The sequence below is a fragment of the Aythya fuligula genome, chromosome 9 (assembly GCF_009819795.1).
Source record: "Aythya fuligula isolate bAytFul2 chromosome 9, bAytFul2.pri, whole genome shotgun sequence".
Classification (NCBI taxonomy): domain Eukaryota; kingdom Metazoa; phylum Chordata; class Aves; order Anseriformes; family Anatidae; genus Aythya; species Aythya fuligula.
In genome coordinates this window covers 22,234,136-22,252,367 of record NC_045567.1, presented here as the reverse complement: position 1 = coordinate 22,252,367, position 18,232 = coordinate 22,234,136, and the positions used below count along the sequence as shown (strand labels likewise).

Below are 18,232 nucleotides of genomic sequence, written 5' to 3'. Positions count from 1 at the left end.
TCACTGCAGTCAGTGGTGTGATTCTGGCTTTCTGCCGGTGTAACCAGAGCAGAGTTTAGCCAGGCAACTTGTTTTATAACCTACTTTAGCCCCTGCTAAACTTGGGGCAGCGTTTAATATTTTAACTAACTCTAAAAAGCCAGCCAACTGATTTCCTATCATTTTAAGACTCAAATTTTAGCTCTTGAAAAGGGAGAGCCAGCCTTGCTCTATATTTGTCATCTCCCAAATGAGCTGGAGTAATGACTTTCATTAACTATCAATAATCTCAAACTTCAAGTGAGGAAAATTAAACTCTCCTTTTAAAAATTGGCATAATAATAGAGATGGCCTTGCCCGAGGTCCAGAGTTTATTTCCAGGAGAAATGCAATTTTTTTTTCCTTCTCATTTTATGCTATTTTGGATGACAGAAACTGTTTATAAATACAAATCAGAAAATGCACTAGCTGGAAAGTCTGCCAGCATCAAAGCAAGCAAAGATAAATGTGGGGCTGCTGCTGGGGGGCAGGATTGGGGCCGTGGTCCTAACGGGGTGCCTGTGTCAGCGCTAGGTGGGGACGAGGCCGTGGCAGGGTTCGCCGGGGCCCCGGGGCTGCAGTTCAGAGGTGCCCCCCAGCTCCTTCGCTACGAGCTTGGGGTCCCGCAGGAGGATGAGGAGCGTCGAGGAGAGCTGACGCTGGTGCACAGAGTCGGTGAGTGAGCGAGCCGCGCTTCTTGCGATCCCAGCAAACTGGGGAGATGGAAAGAATTGGGGTGAGCATGGAGCGGGGCTGACCAGGAGGAGAAGTGTGGGGGCAGGCATTAATTCTGCTCCCTCTACATCCACCTGGGCAGAAGGGAGGATCCTTGGCCCTACAGCCACAAGAGGTGTTTTAGGGGATGGGGAGGCTCCTGCTCCAGTGGGAGGAATGAGATCTCTTACTTTTGTTACATATGTCCTATGATTTTTGTATGAGCTCTAATTACTCATCCGAGGACTGTGCCTTCCAGGCAAAAAAAAAAAAAAAAAAAAAAAAGAGGAACTGGTCTCAGCTTTAATCAACATTTAACTTATTCTTATGAACACAAGTATTTAGACCTCCCAGATCATACAGCATCCAGCCAGACCCAGCGACACTGATAACCAGTTGGGAAACTGATAAATGAGATAACCAAGGGCAAAATTATCAGGCACCGAAACCTCAATCAAATATTTATTGACCAGTTTATGCATGTTTTATTTATGTTTAGCCACATAAATGGGGGAATTATTAGTCATAGCTGAGCACTTTCATTTTTTCTAAAGCTGAGGATTTGCAGCATGTGATGGTTTGTAGGAAAAGGTGGTGGAGGAATGAAACTGCTCGTGGTTCAGTAGGTTCTTTTACCTATCAAATATTAATTTGTTCCTTATGCTTTCAGGCATATTTGTGTGCTAGAATCTATATTATTTTTAAAAACATTCTTTAAACAATAAACTGATGTAAGTAATTAGTGATTTTCTATAAACGGAACAACTTCGTAATGTAGAAACATCAAGTTTTTAATGGTAATTTTGTATTCTTCTCCTGAAGTATGCATTTTCAACCTGTTCCAAGTGGGAGCGCTGGGATGCTCCATGTCTCTGAAAGCCTGGGCATTTGTTCAGCTTCAGAAGCAGGAACAGTTGGGTGCTGAGACCTGGAGGAAATCTGGCCTCACACTGAAAATTGCTGGTGAAAAGCAACCAGCCTGCTGACTTTCTGTTAGCTGAAGTAATCTGCCAGCTTGCTCTCAGGTGTTTTTCAAAATCCCCTTCCAAAAAGCCTCCAGCCACATCTGTAAAGCTTACTAGGCAATAGGCTGACCGGATGGATAAGATCTTCATTTCACTGAGGTGTTTTAGCAAAGAAGAAGGAAGACTTATTTTTCTCTGCCTTTATTGAGAGACCCCACAAAGGGAGAAGATGAGGGTTCACCTGGGTGTGCTTGCATTTGTGTGCAAGGGAGACGAGGAGGGCAGGGATGGCGAGGGAGGAATACATTTTCATATTATTTTTTCCACATGAACTAACCCTTTTCATTATCCATGAAGAAAAAAAGGAAGTGATAAATGTGTATTATTCTTTGTTTTCCTTGAATAGCTCAAACTATGCTGTTAGAAATATCTCTCGACTATGCTTAAACAGCACAGCACACACCTGCTGCAATAAAAGAAAAAACTGAGCCTCACAAGAAGAAAAGGAGGTTCTCTTCCAATAAATGCACTTAACTATATACAATTTTATTAAGCTTTATTGCAATTTCACTTTTTTGATTTTAGAAAGTAGTTTTAAGTGCTTTATGAAGGGGAATCACAGCATTTAAGGGAGTAAATTCCAGGTGAAGTCCCAGGTTTCCTTTTGTCCAGACTTTACAATTTAAAGTCAAAAATTTGGGAATGTCCATTTGGGACCACCTTCTGGAATGACTCAGTGATATTTGCAGTGCTACCAACATGAAAGGTAACAACCTGAAGAGGGTTTTTTTCAGATCGTCAGTGTTGTACGTGTTCCTTTTTGTACTTGTGCACCTGTAAGGATAGGTAAGATCCCACGGAAATATTTTGTCCGGGTGCTCACCGAGTCTTCTGCATTTTTTCCTTTCAGTTTGCCTTGATAACACTTTTGGCAACGACTGTAGCTTGAGCTGTGAGGACTGTATGAATGGAGGCAGATGTAACAGTGAGAGCAGTGGCTGTGTTTGTTCACCTGGCTGGACTGGCATCATCTGCAACGAAAGTGAGTACGGTGTATTTGAAAGGTAGAGGCTTTGTCCTAGTGCTGTGACCCTGCAGACAGGTAGGAAATCGAAGTAACTGCTCTACTTCTAATCTAAAAAGCTCTTTGAGGAGCACAGCTGTTTCACTGCTAGCTCAAAATTGTATTGAAGAATGGCATAAATTGAAAGGATGCTGCAACAAATGACACAGACCTTCAAGCAATGAGGTCTCTGCCATCCAGCGCAGCGCAGTGCCTTTTTCTAAGTGCTTGTGTGGGTGCCTATTTCTGTTCACTTTGCTGCTGCAAAGTGCCCAGGTGCTGCAGTGTGCCTGCCATGCTTCGCTCCACAGCTTGCCCGGCTGAGTTTCAGAAGTCTGTCCTGGCAGGTGGTGTGACAATCTGGGGGGACGTAATGCTAACCTTGTGTTTTTTATGGAATCCCAAGACATTTCCTTTATTTATTTTTTTTCCCCTATTGTATTGGTAAGCTTGGTCCTGTTTTTATTAATTATTATTATTATTAACATAGATTTCTGGAGATTGCTAATTTTTAGTGTTGGAAATTATATTTTCCCCTCCTTATTTTTGCCTCCTGATAGAAGATCTTTCTGGTTCAGAAGTCTGTGTCAAAACCAACTGGAAAGATAGGCTGGGGACTGCTTCGTGTACCAGACACAATTCTTTATCTGCAGTTTGCCAAAAGTTGTCTATTGCGTGTCTGAGATTCCCTAGAGCAGGTCTCCCTGCACCTCTAAGATGGGGCTCTCAGATTGCTGCAGGATGGTGCAATGGCCCTTGGTACTTGGAAGGTCTGCACTGTCACGGATGAGGCAAAAACATGACAAAGAATTATTACTTAGCATCAATAGACAGCAATCCTCAGCTTAATCACCATCTAGTTTGTTTACGAGCAGAGGGGATAGGAAGGGAGAGGATTAAAAGGATAATTTCTACTCTACCTAAGACAATTCAGGCTGTCATGTTAAGATGTTTTTACTTGTATTCATGGCACTCTAGTGGTTCAGGATAGATTATAAAAATTTTGAGACAGGATTGACATTCACTTCAGAAATAATAATAACATTTTTCTCTATATTTACACTAGATATCTATGCATGTAATGTTGTGGAATTTGTTTTTTGGCATTTAAAACGCAGAGTAATGGAAGTGTGTTATTAAGCCAAAGCTGCAGTCCGATGAAGTAGGCATTGACAATGAAGGATATATAATCTGTAGGAAGTAGCCCGATGTGATGGCTTGCATTCTTTTCTCTTGCTTTCTTAAAATCCAGCATAGTTCAGGGGTTTAGGGTAAGCTAAGCAGTTGAGAAAACTGGAACTAAATTTCTACAATAATGCACCATAGAAACCAAATGGAAATTGATGTGAAATGTCAAGTTTTTTAATGTACATTGATAAAATGTCAGTTAAGTCTGATGACTCCAGCAATTGTATTTACTCAGCTAGCTCAAGCTCTCAAGCTGCAAACAGTGGAGCAATGCTGTATTTCACAAATCTTTTTTTTTTTTTTTTTTTTTTTTTGCACTGGAGTAATCAGAGCTTTAGGAAGGAGTCCTGTGCTGTTGTGGATCCTCTCCTCTACATGGTCAGCTATGGGATTTTGGAGACTGTGTTAGAAAAATACAACATTTTTATAATAGCATTTGGGAAGGGGAAAAAAAAAAAAAAAAAAAAAAAAAAGATGTTTAAAATATTTATTTCCAAATGTTCAAAACTGTGCTCTGATTTTCACACTTTGTACTTGCCAGGCAATGATTTTTGAGCCCCATGCATTGTGTGAAGCATATGCAGGGGAGAATGTGGGTACATCAAAAATTCCTCCACTTAGCTAAGCTTGGTTACTTCAGGTGTCATTTTAAAATTAGCTAGGAAATATTAGGTGAATGTTTATTACCTTATATAGAATGACTATGACATTGTTTGGAGCCCGCTTGGCTACAGGGAGCATTTCACTGCCCAGCTTTGATGACTGGAGTCTCATTTCACTTCTTGTCGAGCACAGGGGTGGGTGATCATTCATCTTCTCTGCTCTCCCCGCAGCTTGCTCCCGTGGGACGTACGGTGACGGCTGTGCCAGTGTTTGTAAGTGCCAGAACGGAGGCTCCTGCGACCCCATCACGGGGCAGTGTCGCTGCCCACCAGGAATCCAGGGGACATTTTGTGAAGACGGTACGATTTCTGTCGTCTTGCTGGGTGTGGTGTCAGCCTGAAACCTCGCCACCTTCCTGCATTCCTATCTAGCCGTCATTATGCGTGGTAAATCTTAGGGCCCAAATGAGAACAGCCTCCATTGTGCAAGACATAATACAGCCCTGCAGAGTGCCGTGAGTGATTTTTGTTTAAATAAGAGTTAAGAGGATGGATGAGCAAACGCAAGGGCTTTGCAAAGATGGGCTGCACAGAAGCTCAGCCGCAGGCTAGTGACAAAGCATGGTATTTTCTGTAGTACCTGCTAAAAGAGAGATGATTTGGTGTCCATTTTAATACTTAACAACTGATGCATTGCTGTGTTTGTGCTCTTCAAAGGATGTCCCAAAGGACTCTTCGGGAAGAACTGCAACAAGCAGTGCAACTGTGCCAACAGTGGCTATTGCCACCGGCTGTATGGAGCCTGCCTGTGTGACCCCGGGCTGTACGGGCGCTTCTGCCACCTCAGTAAGTCCCAGTAACTTTTCTGACCTGTTTATTTAACACGTGCATATCGTAACAGTCCTAGAAAGATTCCATAGGACCTATAAAATGAATAAGGCTTCAGGTCCTGCCTTGCTCACGTGCCTTTAGCTAGAGCGTTCATGATGGGGTCTGGCACAGGTTGCAAGCCCCGTGATGAGCTAGGGACAGTGGGATGGAGGAGAGGATTTCCCACGCACTCTGGGAAGCCCTAGAAACTCCATTTATCTTTTCCTGTAACAATTAATCCTTGCCATAAGGACTGAGTTTTGTTAACACATAAAGGGGAGGACTATAGCTTGGTTGGGTTGGTCAAGTTAAAGCTTGGGTAGTTGGTGAGGTTCAAGTCTGATAATTTCACTGCCCATCCTATGGCAAATTAAAAAAAGATAAGCACAAAAACTAGGTTTTCCCTTAAACTTGTGTCTAAATGAGTCTTCCTCTCCACATGAATTTCTGGAGACATCTAGGTTTTGTCCCTGAAGTGGGAATATTTCTGAATGTTAGTGCTCACGGTATACAAGCACACTCAGGAATACTACCAAAAATTTAATGGGAATAAAACAGATCAAAATGAAAAATATTACAAAATAGGTAATCGAGATTCTTTGCACTTACAGTTATTGTTTGGAAAATCTATACAAGACGGAAACAATGGTTGCTTGATATTTATTTTTTTCATGAATCCTTTTGTCTTGGACTGTATCCAAATATTTTTCCTTCAGAAACGTAACCAAGTTTGTTTCAAAACATTTCTGGTTCTTGCATTCACCACATCTTGCTTGAGCGAAGTGAATCACTTCATAGAGGAACCATGTAAACTCGGTTTTACACGCCCACATCAATAGGCACTGTCAAAGGAATGTAGATGTATTTGCCCAAAGTAAAATGAACATCTTGTTTTTTGCAGCAGTTGCATTCTGCAGAAGTGTACGATTTCAAATAACTCATGCATAATTACAGACTTAACGATTCCTTTTAATTTCCTTTTAATCTGGCTGCAGCCTGTCCCAGGTGGGCCTTCGGAGCTGGCTGCTCGGAGGAGTGTCAGTGCGTGAAGGAGCACACGCTGGAATGCAGCGCCAGGAACGGGACTTGCGCCTGCAAGCCTGGCTACCACGGCAAGAAGTGTCAGAAAGGTAGAACAGCAAGACACATTTCCTCATCTGCTTATTCCTTCAGCCTATCAGTATTTCTCCTCCTGTGTGCTTTGTTGAGCTGCTGCTACTAACACATTCATATTCCGCTAATTATTTTGTCTCTGATTTTCCATATTGCAAACTCTCCGAGTGCCTGATATCACAGAGCTTGAAGGAGCATCAGTGGGAACACAGCATAAGAATGCTGCATTTTTAAGCTGATCAAACGATAACAGGAATCTAGAAAACAAATTCTGTTACAGCCTTAAATAATGAAGATAGTGGGAGTTTTCACTTCTCTTTCCTTTTTTTTTTTTTTTTTTTTTTTTTCATGCAGACAGTAAATAAGTGGCAAAATCTGTTTTATTCCAGCAGGCTCATTTGTAAGGGGTTTCAGCAATGCTGCTTTTCCTTCGGATTTTCAGATCTTTGATTTCAACTTATTCTTTGTAGTTTTGGGGGCAGTTCAAAGAGAATTGTGTTCTGTATTCTTGTTTGCGTATCTCTGTAGACAGTAATGGAGTAACGCAATAAAGATTTTCCCTTCAGATTCCTCTCCAGGCACGCAGAAACGTGTCAGATTTATGACACTGGTTCTGGGGGGTTTGGTGGAGAATAGTAGTGATGATATTAAATATCTTTAGTGTTCTTGGTGGTCTGCTAAATTCTGGGGGAGAGCATCTCTCACCCAGAGCTGGCTTTGCACAAAGGCAGAGAGCAGCAGAAGGTATAAACAGATAAGAGTAATTCTGTAATGGCTCAGTATTTGAATCTGGCCTTAAGTACTCTGCTACACTGGTTCTGGGTTGTATTTAAGCAGTAACCTCTCTGAAATGGCCATGCATGTGTTTAATTATTATTTACATTTCATTATCAACACCTCTGAAATACACGTTATAATGGATTTTTCTGTAAATTTCTGCTATTTTTTTTTTCTGACTTCTGTTCAGTTTCCTCAGCTCTTGCTTTTTCTTATCCGTGTTCTGCATTTTCTCGCATTTTCCAGAGTGCTCGCCTGGCTTTTATGGGGCTGGTTGCAAACTGAGGTGCAACTGTTCTACTGACGCTTTGTGCAATCGTGAGACAGGAGCCTGCAAACATCCCTGCCCACCTGGTTTTCATGGAGAAAAATGCCATTTATGTAGGTACTCACTGCATGTTTCCCCGGGAGGTACACACTGGATGGGAAATTTTACCCGTGAACCTTATGTTCAGAGGCAGAAGCCGCAGATTAAAGGGTACATTTGCTGCTGGCATGAGACACTGATGCTAACATAGATCACTCTGTGCCAGCACTGCTCAGTTTCAAATTGCTGTTGTTGGTGACTCCTAATATCTTCTAAATGCTCGGTTGTATTAATCAGCTTTTGGGCTTTCCTTTGCACAGCTTGTCTGCCCGGGAGCTTCGGGGTGAACTGTGGGCAGAGCTGCAGCTGTGGAGGAGCTCCGTGCGACCCACAGACTGGGAAGTGTATTTGTCCAGCTGGGAAAACTGGTGCTACCTGTGAGGAAGGTGAGTTCAGTGTTGGCTAGGGCACTGAGTGTTCTGCTTTGGCAGACGGGGGAAGAAGCTGAATTGTCTTTCTTCTCACCAAAACTGCAATATGCTTCATTTGAAGAACAGGTCTTTAAAGGATAAGTCTTGGTGCAGAATATACGATATCTACCATGTGAGACTGCTTGTAGAGAGGGAGCATGATGCAGTTATTTGCATGATGCAGTTACTTGCATAACCCCCCTGGGCAGGGTTTATGCAAGTTGGGCAGAGATGTCAGGGCATTGCAGCAGCTCTGGGTCCAAGAGCAGAGCTTGGGACCATGCTGCTGCATGTGCATAGTGTGCCGTAGAAGCTCCTGAAGGGCGTTGGCCAAAGACAGATCACAGAATCACAGAATGGTTTAGCTTGGAAACTGTCATCTGGTCCCGGTGTGGACCCAGCAGGTGAAGGATCTGGAATAGATGAAGGGAATGAATAGGAGTACATTATTGTGGGAGATTAAGTTAAGGGGTGAAGAAGGTCTCAGAACACTGAACTACCATGGGGCCAGGGGATGCCTGTCTGCCACTTGCAGAGCGTTGGTCATGGCACTGCTCTGGGCAGCAGAAACTGGCACAAGAGGTGGAACTGGGTGTGGGCTTGGGCTGCACCTCACCTCCAGCCTCTGCATCCACCATGGGCAGGAAAACAGGAAACATCCCAACTAGCTCAGCTAGGTGGGATGCCGGGGACGCAGCTCTTCAAATTATGACTGTCCTGTCCCCCACTCTGCCCAGCAAAAATACAAAAGCAGCCCTCCTCTCCTGAATCTCTGTCCTGTTTTTCTTTTGCTGAGTGCAGTAATTCATTTTTCAGATGCAGATATCCAAGTGCTCACGATGTTACTGTATCAAAAACAAAACCAAAAAACAGACACACAGCAACGGAAGCTGGAAGAGAGCCTCTGTGTCTGTCTTTAGATGTATTCTTGTGTGCTGCAGCACAGGATCATGTCAACTCAGAAGATTTACTGTGAAAGTGCTGTCAGTCTACAACGATAACATAATATTCTGTTATCCGTCATTGTTTTACTGTTATATACATATATTTTTTTAATCAGCAGGAATCTATAATTGCCTTGAAACAGCAAATGGCAGCGTGGGTATCTCCTGTGCTTGTTTTTCTAGATTGCCCTGAGGGCCGGTGGGGCTCAGGCTGCCAGTCCTTGTGCGAGCCCTGTGCCCAGGGGGGCCGGTGCAACAGAGAGACCGGAGCCTGCGAGTGTCCCCTGGGGTACAGTGGGACGGGCTGCTCTGAACGTAAGTGCTCGTGTCAGCCTCTCTGTGAAACAGGACTCAATGTGACCAGTCAGCTTATGGCTTGAATTTTACCTTTGTGCTGTTTCGCGAGGTGTTTGTCACGTTAGGCATGTTGATCCAAGGCAAAATACCCTGCAGCTTGAGGAGTTCCCCACGCTGGGTTTGACCGTTTTTGCCAGGCAGGAGGAGATGACAGATAAATGCAAACGACAAGCTAAACTGCATCCCAAGATGATGTTATCATTAGACCCAATTTAAAGCAGCATTTACGTAGCAATGCAGTGTTTAATAGCCATAATACTTGCACTGTAATTCCAGTTGATTGGCAAGAGGTGCTGACCAACTGGCCCCTGTGGCTTCACTCACGGATTACATTGACAGCACTGCTGCTCGATTGAGCTAACTCTGGATTAAACAGCGAGGACAAAGGAGTAATATCAGTGCTGGCTGTGCAGATCCACCAGAGACTCTGAGAGTCGCTCAAGCCACTGGTCTGTGCTGCTGTGGCGTGGCTCCTTCCCCAGCCCAAGGGTATTAAGGGCTGCTTGAGGATGGCCATCATGCGGGCAGTACAGCCAGGCTCTCAGGACAGCAGGCTTCATGCAGACCTCAGCACCAGAATGTTTTCTCCTGGTTCATCACAAAATCACCCAACACATTTGAGGAAGGTTCTTCTGACTGCTACTGGTGGGCAAAAGTAGCCAAAAGCTGCTCAGGCTGTTCTGCTTCCCAGGATTGAGCCCTACCCACGCAGCATACAAATTGCAGATGTTTCTTTCATTTTACCATTTTAATTTCTGAATTCAGCTAATGCATGTTTTAGGGACAAGCTGTTGCTGACTTCTTTGAAAAGATCAGTCTGTGCCTGAGTTATTATCTAGGTGAGATTGCAGTCTACTCGTCTGCTTTCAGCCTGCCCCGATGGCTTCTATGGACAAAATTGCCTGCTGTCCTGCAGCTGTAGCAGCACCGCTCTGTGTCACCATGTCACCGGGGAGTGCACGTGTCCCCCTGGCTGGACTGGCCACGACTGCAAACACCGTAAGTCAGACACGTGTTTGCTCTCCATGCCGTATGCTATCTCCCAGGGACTTATCTGCAACTGTAAGAACCAGCTCTGTTTGTTCTTAGCCTATTACAGGTATTTTTTTAAATGTATTTTTGCTAATCTTATTGCTTCTGAAATTGTGTGGTGTTGGGTTTGCACAGCCTGGGTGGTTATAATCCTTAATTATCTAGGTTCAAAGTGCTGAAATAGATGGCTGATGAAGCGCAAAGTATTGATATAAGCTCTTATTTCAACACTGTGGATCCCTTTGCCCAATACCATCTGTCCTATCAACATTTTGACTGGCAGTTTTGTTTTTTCATTTTCAGAACATACTAGTTTCAAGATTAATTCTCAATTTTTCATTTTATTTAGGGGATATTTATTCAACAAGTGAGTGACATGTACAGCCTTGTGTCTTAAGGTCACTCCCTGAATTGTGAATGTAAATGCTGGGAGAAGTTCTGTTCTCTGGAAGAGAAGAGCATCCCTCTGTTGACTTTAGCATTGCTGTCCATATTGATGGCAGTATAAGAGCCCAGATTTGCCCTTTTTGCATAGCACCATATAAATGTTAACCCATCCCATTTAATTCTTTCTTTTTTCTCGTGTTACATCTGCTTGATTTGTTACAATCTCTCTTGCAGAAAGCCAATAGTTCTTTCTGAACTTGGCCTTGAACACATAAAATCATAGAAATTAATTTTGAGTGTTGACAATAGTAGGTTTTGGACCTGGTTTCTCAGACTTGGTACTGAAGAAAATTCTGGGAGGATCTGAAGCTTCTACCAATATCTATATTTTAAGAGTCAAACCAGTCAGAAACGTGTGGAGCCACTTAGATAAATTTCCATAAATCCTTAGCCTCTCTAAAGAATTATGTGACCATGGTGAAGAAAGGCTTTTATTTCTGTATGGGAAAAGCTGTGACCAAGATTGTTTTGCAGAGACCCCTCAGAAAGGCAGCTCTTCAGCTCTTGCAGACTGGGCAGGAAGCAGATGTACAGCTCCAAAACCCTTTATTTTTTTCCAAAATTGACACATTCATCCTTATCCTTACAAGAAAGGAAGGAGATGCTGTGCTTTTGGTACGCTGTCATAACCATATTACATGATTTTTAGAATGAAAGCAGTTACGTTGCCTTCACAAAGACTGTGAGATTTTTCCATGTCCATGTTTCACCTCCCAGTATTTTGGGAAGAAATCTTACTCATGCTTCCTGTTTTAGCAATTGTTTTCTTAAAACAAGGTGTGGCTTTCTTTTTCAGTAGCCACTGTCAGTCAACACAGTTGCAGGGAGGGAACAAATATTTCAGGGTGATTTGCAACCTTTGGAAAATTTGCAATGATTTTATGTAGAAATGCTCAAGACAATACAAGCAGTCCCATGAAGATGAATTTTCTTTTTCCTCCTTCCCCGTAAATTATCAAAATTTTGGTTTTGCTTGTTTGTTTGTTTGGTTTGGTTTGTGTTGTTGTTTGTTTTGTTTGTTTGTTTGTTTTAATTTCAGAAGCATTCAGGCACTTAAATAAGCATAGAGAGACAAAATACATATTTTCAGGAGGGTGAAAAGGCTTATTTTTCCCTTTTAGGACTTTGTCTGTCTCTGCCCTACTCCTCTCCAACAAACAGTTTGTACTAAAATAAAAATATTCCACTGCACAACAATAAGCCTTATCTGACTTGCCAAAAATCAAATGCAAGTGTCCTAACACCAGACACTTAAACCCTTCTTGCACACCTGAAAGAAGATTGATTTTCAGAGACAGTACACATCTGAAGCTCCCATTTTCTTCTGTCATTTCAAGGCCAGAAAGCCAGCTATTAGATTATTTGAAGTCTGAATCCCTGTCTAACACAGGACATCCAATCTCATCCAGATACACTTCTGCTGAGTCCATTTCCCTGCACTTGACAAAAGCATCTTGTGCAGAAAGGCATCCAGCCTTCAGGAGGCAAAGAAGCTGCCTTGTCCATTTGTAATTCCTGCAAACGGCTAATTGCTAATAAGAAGTGATTTTTTATTCAATTTGGATGCTCGTTGTAGCTACCAGCTAATTCTGATTATTTGGATTTTTGCTAAGTCAGCTACTAGTTGATATTTTGTTTCTAAGAAAGCCTCTGTTTGTGACTGTGTTTGATTGGAACTGACTGAGAATGGTTTTTACAGGTGTTGTAATACTGCCTATGGACCCCTACTTTCAGCTTGGATAAATGAGCAAAACTGTATTTATTTCTATTGATTTGTGCCACTTGCTGCAGCTGAGTGTAGTCCAGAGTGCCTGTATATTAAGGGGCTATTCAGCGTCTTCTCTATTCTGTTATTTAGATGTAAAATAATTCATCAGCCAACCTCAAAGTTCATTCTCAACATAAATGCTGTTTTGCATTTCAGCCTGCAGTAGTGGCCACTGGGGACTGCGCTGCAAAAACACCTGTGTCTGCAATAACAGTGATGGTAGCTGCGACCCTGTCACTGGATCTTGTTTTTGTGAGCCAGGATTTACTGGGAAACACTGCGAACAGAGTGAGTTGCAACTTTGTCAACATGAGGAATTTGCAAAACCAAGGAGCGGAAATTGTTTTTCCTTATAACTGACTTGAGGAGGAGCCGCGGCTACTTGGCCTCCATGGCACTGAGTACTTGTGTTGAAGGGATCTCAGGTTTCTTTAGGGTTAGATACTTCCACTAATTTGGATTCCAGAAAAGTTATTTTCAGGCCTAAATGGCTATTTTTAATGTTAAGACCTTGCATAAATGATAGGATTGATGTGTGCTTGGCTTGTAGCATAAAATTTTCCATATCAGTTATATTTATTCGATTTTACATATGCATGTCTTTATAAATGCTCTTTAAGACCAGACAGATAGAAATGCTTTGCATGTACATAACATAAGCAAAATCAGGGAGGTTTGGGGTCCTCTCTTTATTAACGGCAAGAATTGCGCAATGGTCTTACCAGTGACCTATGCTCTCCACTAATCTGTTTCTAGCAGAGGTCAATAGCAGAAGCCTTAAGAGGATAAAAACAGATATATAGAGAATTTCTGACATTTTCCCAGGTTTCAGCAATTTGTCACGTGGGAGCTTCTTGAAACAGAAGCAATATCTCTATATTTAATACGACATGGTATTTGTTTCCAATTAATGTGCCTCTTTCCTTTTTTATTCCATGCAAACATTTGGTATCCGGTTCATCTTGTGGCAGTAAGTTGCATAGTTGCACTATTTTATTATAGTTTTTGTTATTGAATAAAATAAAGATTTTATCTATTAGTTTGAGAATCTTACAGCACCACAGATCCAGCTACCAGAGTCTCGGTAGTGCAGGCAGAATTAACTGCTGGTGTCACACAGAAATGTCAAAACAATTAATCTGGAACGGTGACCTAAGACAAAAACCCTGGAAAGCTGCTCTTGTTGCTGTTGGCACAGAGGGAATGGAAGGTCAGTTATGGGAAGCCCAGCTCCTAGAGAAAGAGCTGCCAGCTCCACTTAGCTTTCTCTCTTGACCTCTCTCAAAATGGCATCTCTGCAGATAGGAAGTAGCCAAACAGCTGGGCTTCGTCTTCTCTGACACAGGCAAGGCAGTTAATGAAGCCATTGCTTCAGAGAAAAATTTTGGCAACCCCGATGTTCCCTCTCTAGGTTTGCTGTTTTCTTCAGTCTGCATTTTACCCCACTTTAATTACGTATTTATATATATATATATATATATATATAATACATACATCTGTGTGTGTGAGAGCAAGATTATGAAAGCAGTAACTCTTCCCTAAGCACTTTATGCTGCCTTGGAGGCGAGGTTTGTGTTATCATCCAAGAGCTCCCCTGCTCCCAAGGCGTACCAGGGCCCTTGCTGCAGGTCAGGCTCTTTCTCCTGGCAGCTCTGCAGTCAGCTCAGGTTCTCCGGAGCTGGGGATGTTTCTGGGCATGCCTGCCTGAGCAGAGGGCAGATTCTCTGTGATGTGGACTGTGAAATCGTTTGTGAGATGTACTGACCCATTGCCATCACCTTGAAAGTCTCGGCTCCGGGCCAAACGCCGCAGGCTTGAAGGAAGCTCACTGAGAGCCCCCACCTGCTGCTGCACTGGAATACAATTCAACACTGGGACTGCATTTCACCTGTTAAGTGCACATATATTGAAGTGAGTTCACCAGTAAACCATGTCCCATTTTCAGACACAGATGAGTGAAAGCAAAAAAATAGGGCACCTCGATATCCTTCTGTTCCCCATCCCAATGTATAGCCTCTGTAAGAGACCCAGGGGATGGCTCCAGTTAGTAGAGAGTCACTATCCTGCAGGAATGACCAAATTTGCACTGGCTTCTCTCCCTGTCCTCCTACAGCACCAAAGAGGCAGCAGCAAACACTGCTGTATTGCAGGCAGAGAGGTGTCTTTGAGGATCCTCACTGTTTTCTGTTCTCTGTGATTCTTTCCAGATTGCCTGAAAATCACTTTGTTGGTATAATTGCTAAAATCCTACACTTTTTTTTAAGAGAGCTGGCAATAATCTGCATAGCTTATCTAGAGGGAAGTTCACAGTACCTTCAAACTTGAATAGAGGCCATGCAATATTGTGTTTAGCCTAAGCATATCTCTGCATTTCAGCTTGTCCAAAATATCTAATGTCAATTAGGCAACCGGCCCTCTTCTTAATTGATTTTCCTATAATCCTGGAAGAACTTATTTTCATTCTCAAATGCTGTTTTATTTCTTCAGATAGTGAACACCGTGCAAATCTTTTAAAACTGCTAACATTAACTGCGGTGGAATTGTAATTGTTAATCTGTCCCCCAGATGTAATGCGTTAGGCTGAGTTTTTCAAAGCAGAGCCTGAAAGTGAATTATGCAGCGTTCAGTTTGGAGCTTTTTGAAGGAGGCCAACACATTGCATATTTTCTCCAGCTTTCTGGGGAATAAGGATTTGCAGGAAAACAGCGGACAGGGCCTCAAGGGGAGGCACTGAAGCTGGGAGCTTTCCCCTTCCTGGCTGTGGATGTCCCAGAGGACACGTGCCAGCCAGCAGCGCTAGACCAGTGTGTAAAGTGTCATCAAGCAGCAACTGTGGAGTTGCAGGCTTTGCAACTATCACAAGATATTACTTTCCTGTGCAGAATTTAGGCTTTCAACACCCTGACATTTTTCTAAAATAAGCTTTCACAAAAACAGCCCAGCTTACCTGCACCCCAAGGAGAGCGCTTAATGATCTCGGTTTTAGGGCATTACCTGTACGCCTCAATTCTCCTTTTGCAAATAGTCAGAATTCCCATGTATCTAAAAATTCCCCGCTGATCCGTGGTCTGCTCCAGAATTAACCCGTCATCTGGTTTTGATTCCCCACTGCAGGATGCCCCGAGGGAAGCTTTGGCCCAAACTGCGAGCACAGCTGCCAGTGCCAGAACGGAGCCGTCTGTGACCACGTGAGCGGAGCCTGCACTTGCAGTGCTGGCTGGATGGGGACCTTCTGCGGAAAAGGTACTGCTGCTTGCTCTGCCCCCCTTCCTTGTTATGCACATGGCTTGTTTCAGATCACCACAGAGCTGGTTTTATAGTTTGCAGCAACTGATCTAAATAAACCATTGAACTTAATGGGAGCACGATACTACTTTAGCACTGAGCGCAAAGATGTTTGTCAGGCCTTAGATTTGCTTACTCCTAGTGCATCTCTAAAATGTGGGAGAGAAAAACATGGAGCTGTGCATCTTCTCATATGAACTCTTTAAGGACACACATCCTTTTAACTTCAATAAATCCACCAGATCCTCTTCTATCACTTGATAATTTTCTAGAGTTGGAAATGATGGGCAGGATTTCTTAGATAAATTATTGTGAGTCAGTCTGTGGCATCATCTAAGGAGCCTGCTGCCGTGCTGTGTCATTGTGCAGATCATAAAAAATAGGGCTTTGGATACAAAAGAACCAGCATGAAGTCAGACATTCTGAAAATTATTCGTCTAAATGACTGAAGATTTTATAAATGATGATCATTAAACCAAAGCCACAATTATTTTGTTTAGAAAACAGCCTTATCAAGCGATTTATGGAGGCAGCATTAGACTCCGATAGAGGGAAATGGCACCACTCGCAGGCACCGACTGCCCTCTGATGGGCAGGAAGTTGCTACACAGCCTTCCCGGTGATGTAGTGGAGGACCCAACTAGCTGCAGTTGAATGCAGCTTGGTATTTCCCTCTCTTTCTTACCATGAATTATTGTACAAAAAAAATATTCTATCTAAAGCTCTGCTGCCATGTGCACCTCATAATTTCTGGTATCTATGCCGTGTGCCTTTTTAAAATCAATTACTTAATCTCTGTTTTAATAAGTTGTTTTTTCTTCTTATTTTTTTGTGCACAAGGGAGTGTGCCCCAAGGCCACTGACACCTCAGCACAGTTCTTACATGTACCCCAGTGCATGTCCTGTGACTCCTTTGCAATTTTTTAATACTTTTCGTATTGGGAGCTGACAAGTCAAACTGACTGATTTGACTTCATTCATTTGGAAATTAAGTCATTCTGTATGGGGGGTGTTTGCTAGCATTTGATGTGCCAAAGACATTGATAATCTCTGCTGGACTGTAACAAATTTGTAACTATACTGAAAAAGCAACACAGTTATCTGTGTTGTATAAATCTGCATTTCAGCAGGAATCAAAATAAAGACAAAGAGGCTGAATATCCTGCTCCAAAGTAGGTGTGAGAAACAGGGGGAAACCAGGGTGATATCAATTGAAAAAAAAAACAAAAACAAAAACAACAGTTTCAGCTTCCAGATCAGTCAAGTTGGATGTTTTTACTTTTTTTTTAATTGCTGGAAGAAGATGGTGGAGGGGGGAATGTAGAATTTTTTGTCTATCATTCATGACCCTCGGGCTGTCAAAAGTCCCTTTTTTCTGCATGTTTTCTCTCAAAAAGATGGGGTGTTTGCTCAGAGCTGACCCGTTCTACCTTTTCAAATAGAAAGTTTCATCTAAAATGGTTTGGTTGGTTCCAAAAAAAAAAATGAAGACGCAGGAAACGTGTGGGTGGCTTGCCCTTGGTAGAACTTTCTGGCACCTTTTCTCTGAGGAGCTGTAACACTTCTGTTTTTAGTGACTCGGAGACTGGCAGGGTTTCCTTCTGGCAGGGCTGTGCTTTTTGCTGTACTCTTGACAATCCTCCCACTTCGGCCAAGCTCTGCGCCTTTCAGGCATCTCATGTGAGAACATAACGCTGGAGAGCTGGAGCTGCTGAGTCGTCTTCGAGTGCCAACATACCACTGGTGCTTCATCCCGGGGCTAGGAAGGGCTTTTCCATCATCACAGAAACTGAAAATTTTGCAGCTTTCCAAGTTTAAAGTCCTAGGAGAAGGTAAAACCTTACAGGCGTTAATAATGAAATGAGCACCCATTTCTTTATTTGCCATGAATTTCCATGATCTCTATTATTTTTCAGTATTGTTAGTGTAATCTTAGCCCTTGCAAGTCTCAGCGTTGGGCTTTCATAGCATGTCTCTTTATGGTGAAGTTAACCAGGCTTATCCAGCTTCCTCTGCCTCTGCGGATGCCCAGGGGCAGTTGTAGAAGCTCATGGAGGATTTATGGCACTGTGGGCAAGTGAGCCTGTGTTTGTAGCCTCGAGCAGTCGTGTTACCAGCTGACATGCTGAGGTATCTTATTCCCTGCCAAGGCAGCCAGCTCAAGTGAAAAGCATCGTCACACCTGAAAGTGCCACGGTGTTTGGAGCAGGGGCAATATTTCAGTCATATTTCAGTTTAACTGGATGAAGGCAAACCTTCCCGTTGACTAGAACGGAGTGTTTAGGAGGTATGACACAAAACAAGTTGTGTCA

The 18,232-nt window shown here is 42.9% G+C and overlaps 1 protein-coding gene across 1 annotated transcript in view; it reads left to right on the top strand.

Moving 5' to 3' along the window:
• The window catches only part of LOC116492525 (multiple epidermal growth factor-like domains protein 6), a 179,116-nt gene that overhangs the window by 129,261 nt on the left and 31,623 nt on the right, over window positions 1-18,232 (top strand). The window contains exons 12-22 of the mRNA XM_032193296.1: window positions 547-693; window positions 2,608-2,739; window positions 4,782-4,910; window positions 5,268-5,396; window positions 6,416-6,550; window positions 7,557-7,691; window positions 7,938-8,063; window positions 9,215-9,346; window positions 10,259-10,387; window positions 12,792-12,923; window positions 15,750-15,878. Coding sequence (XP_032049187.1) covers window positions 547-693; window positions 2,608-2,739; window positions 4,782-4,910; window positions 5,268-5,396; window positions 6,416-6,550; window positions 7,557-7,691; window positions 7,938-8,063; window positions 9,215-9,346; window positions 10,259-10,387; window positions 12,792-12,923; window positions 15,750-15,878 — 1,455 coding nt within the window. The remainder of the gene's footprint in view (window positions 1-546; window positions 694-2,607; window positions 2,740-4,781; window positions 4,911-5,267; window positions 5,397-6,415; window positions 6,551-7,556; window positions 7,692-7,937; window positions 8,064-9,214; window positions 9,347-10,258; window positions 10,388-12,791; window positions 12,924-15,749; window positions 15,879-18,232) is intronic.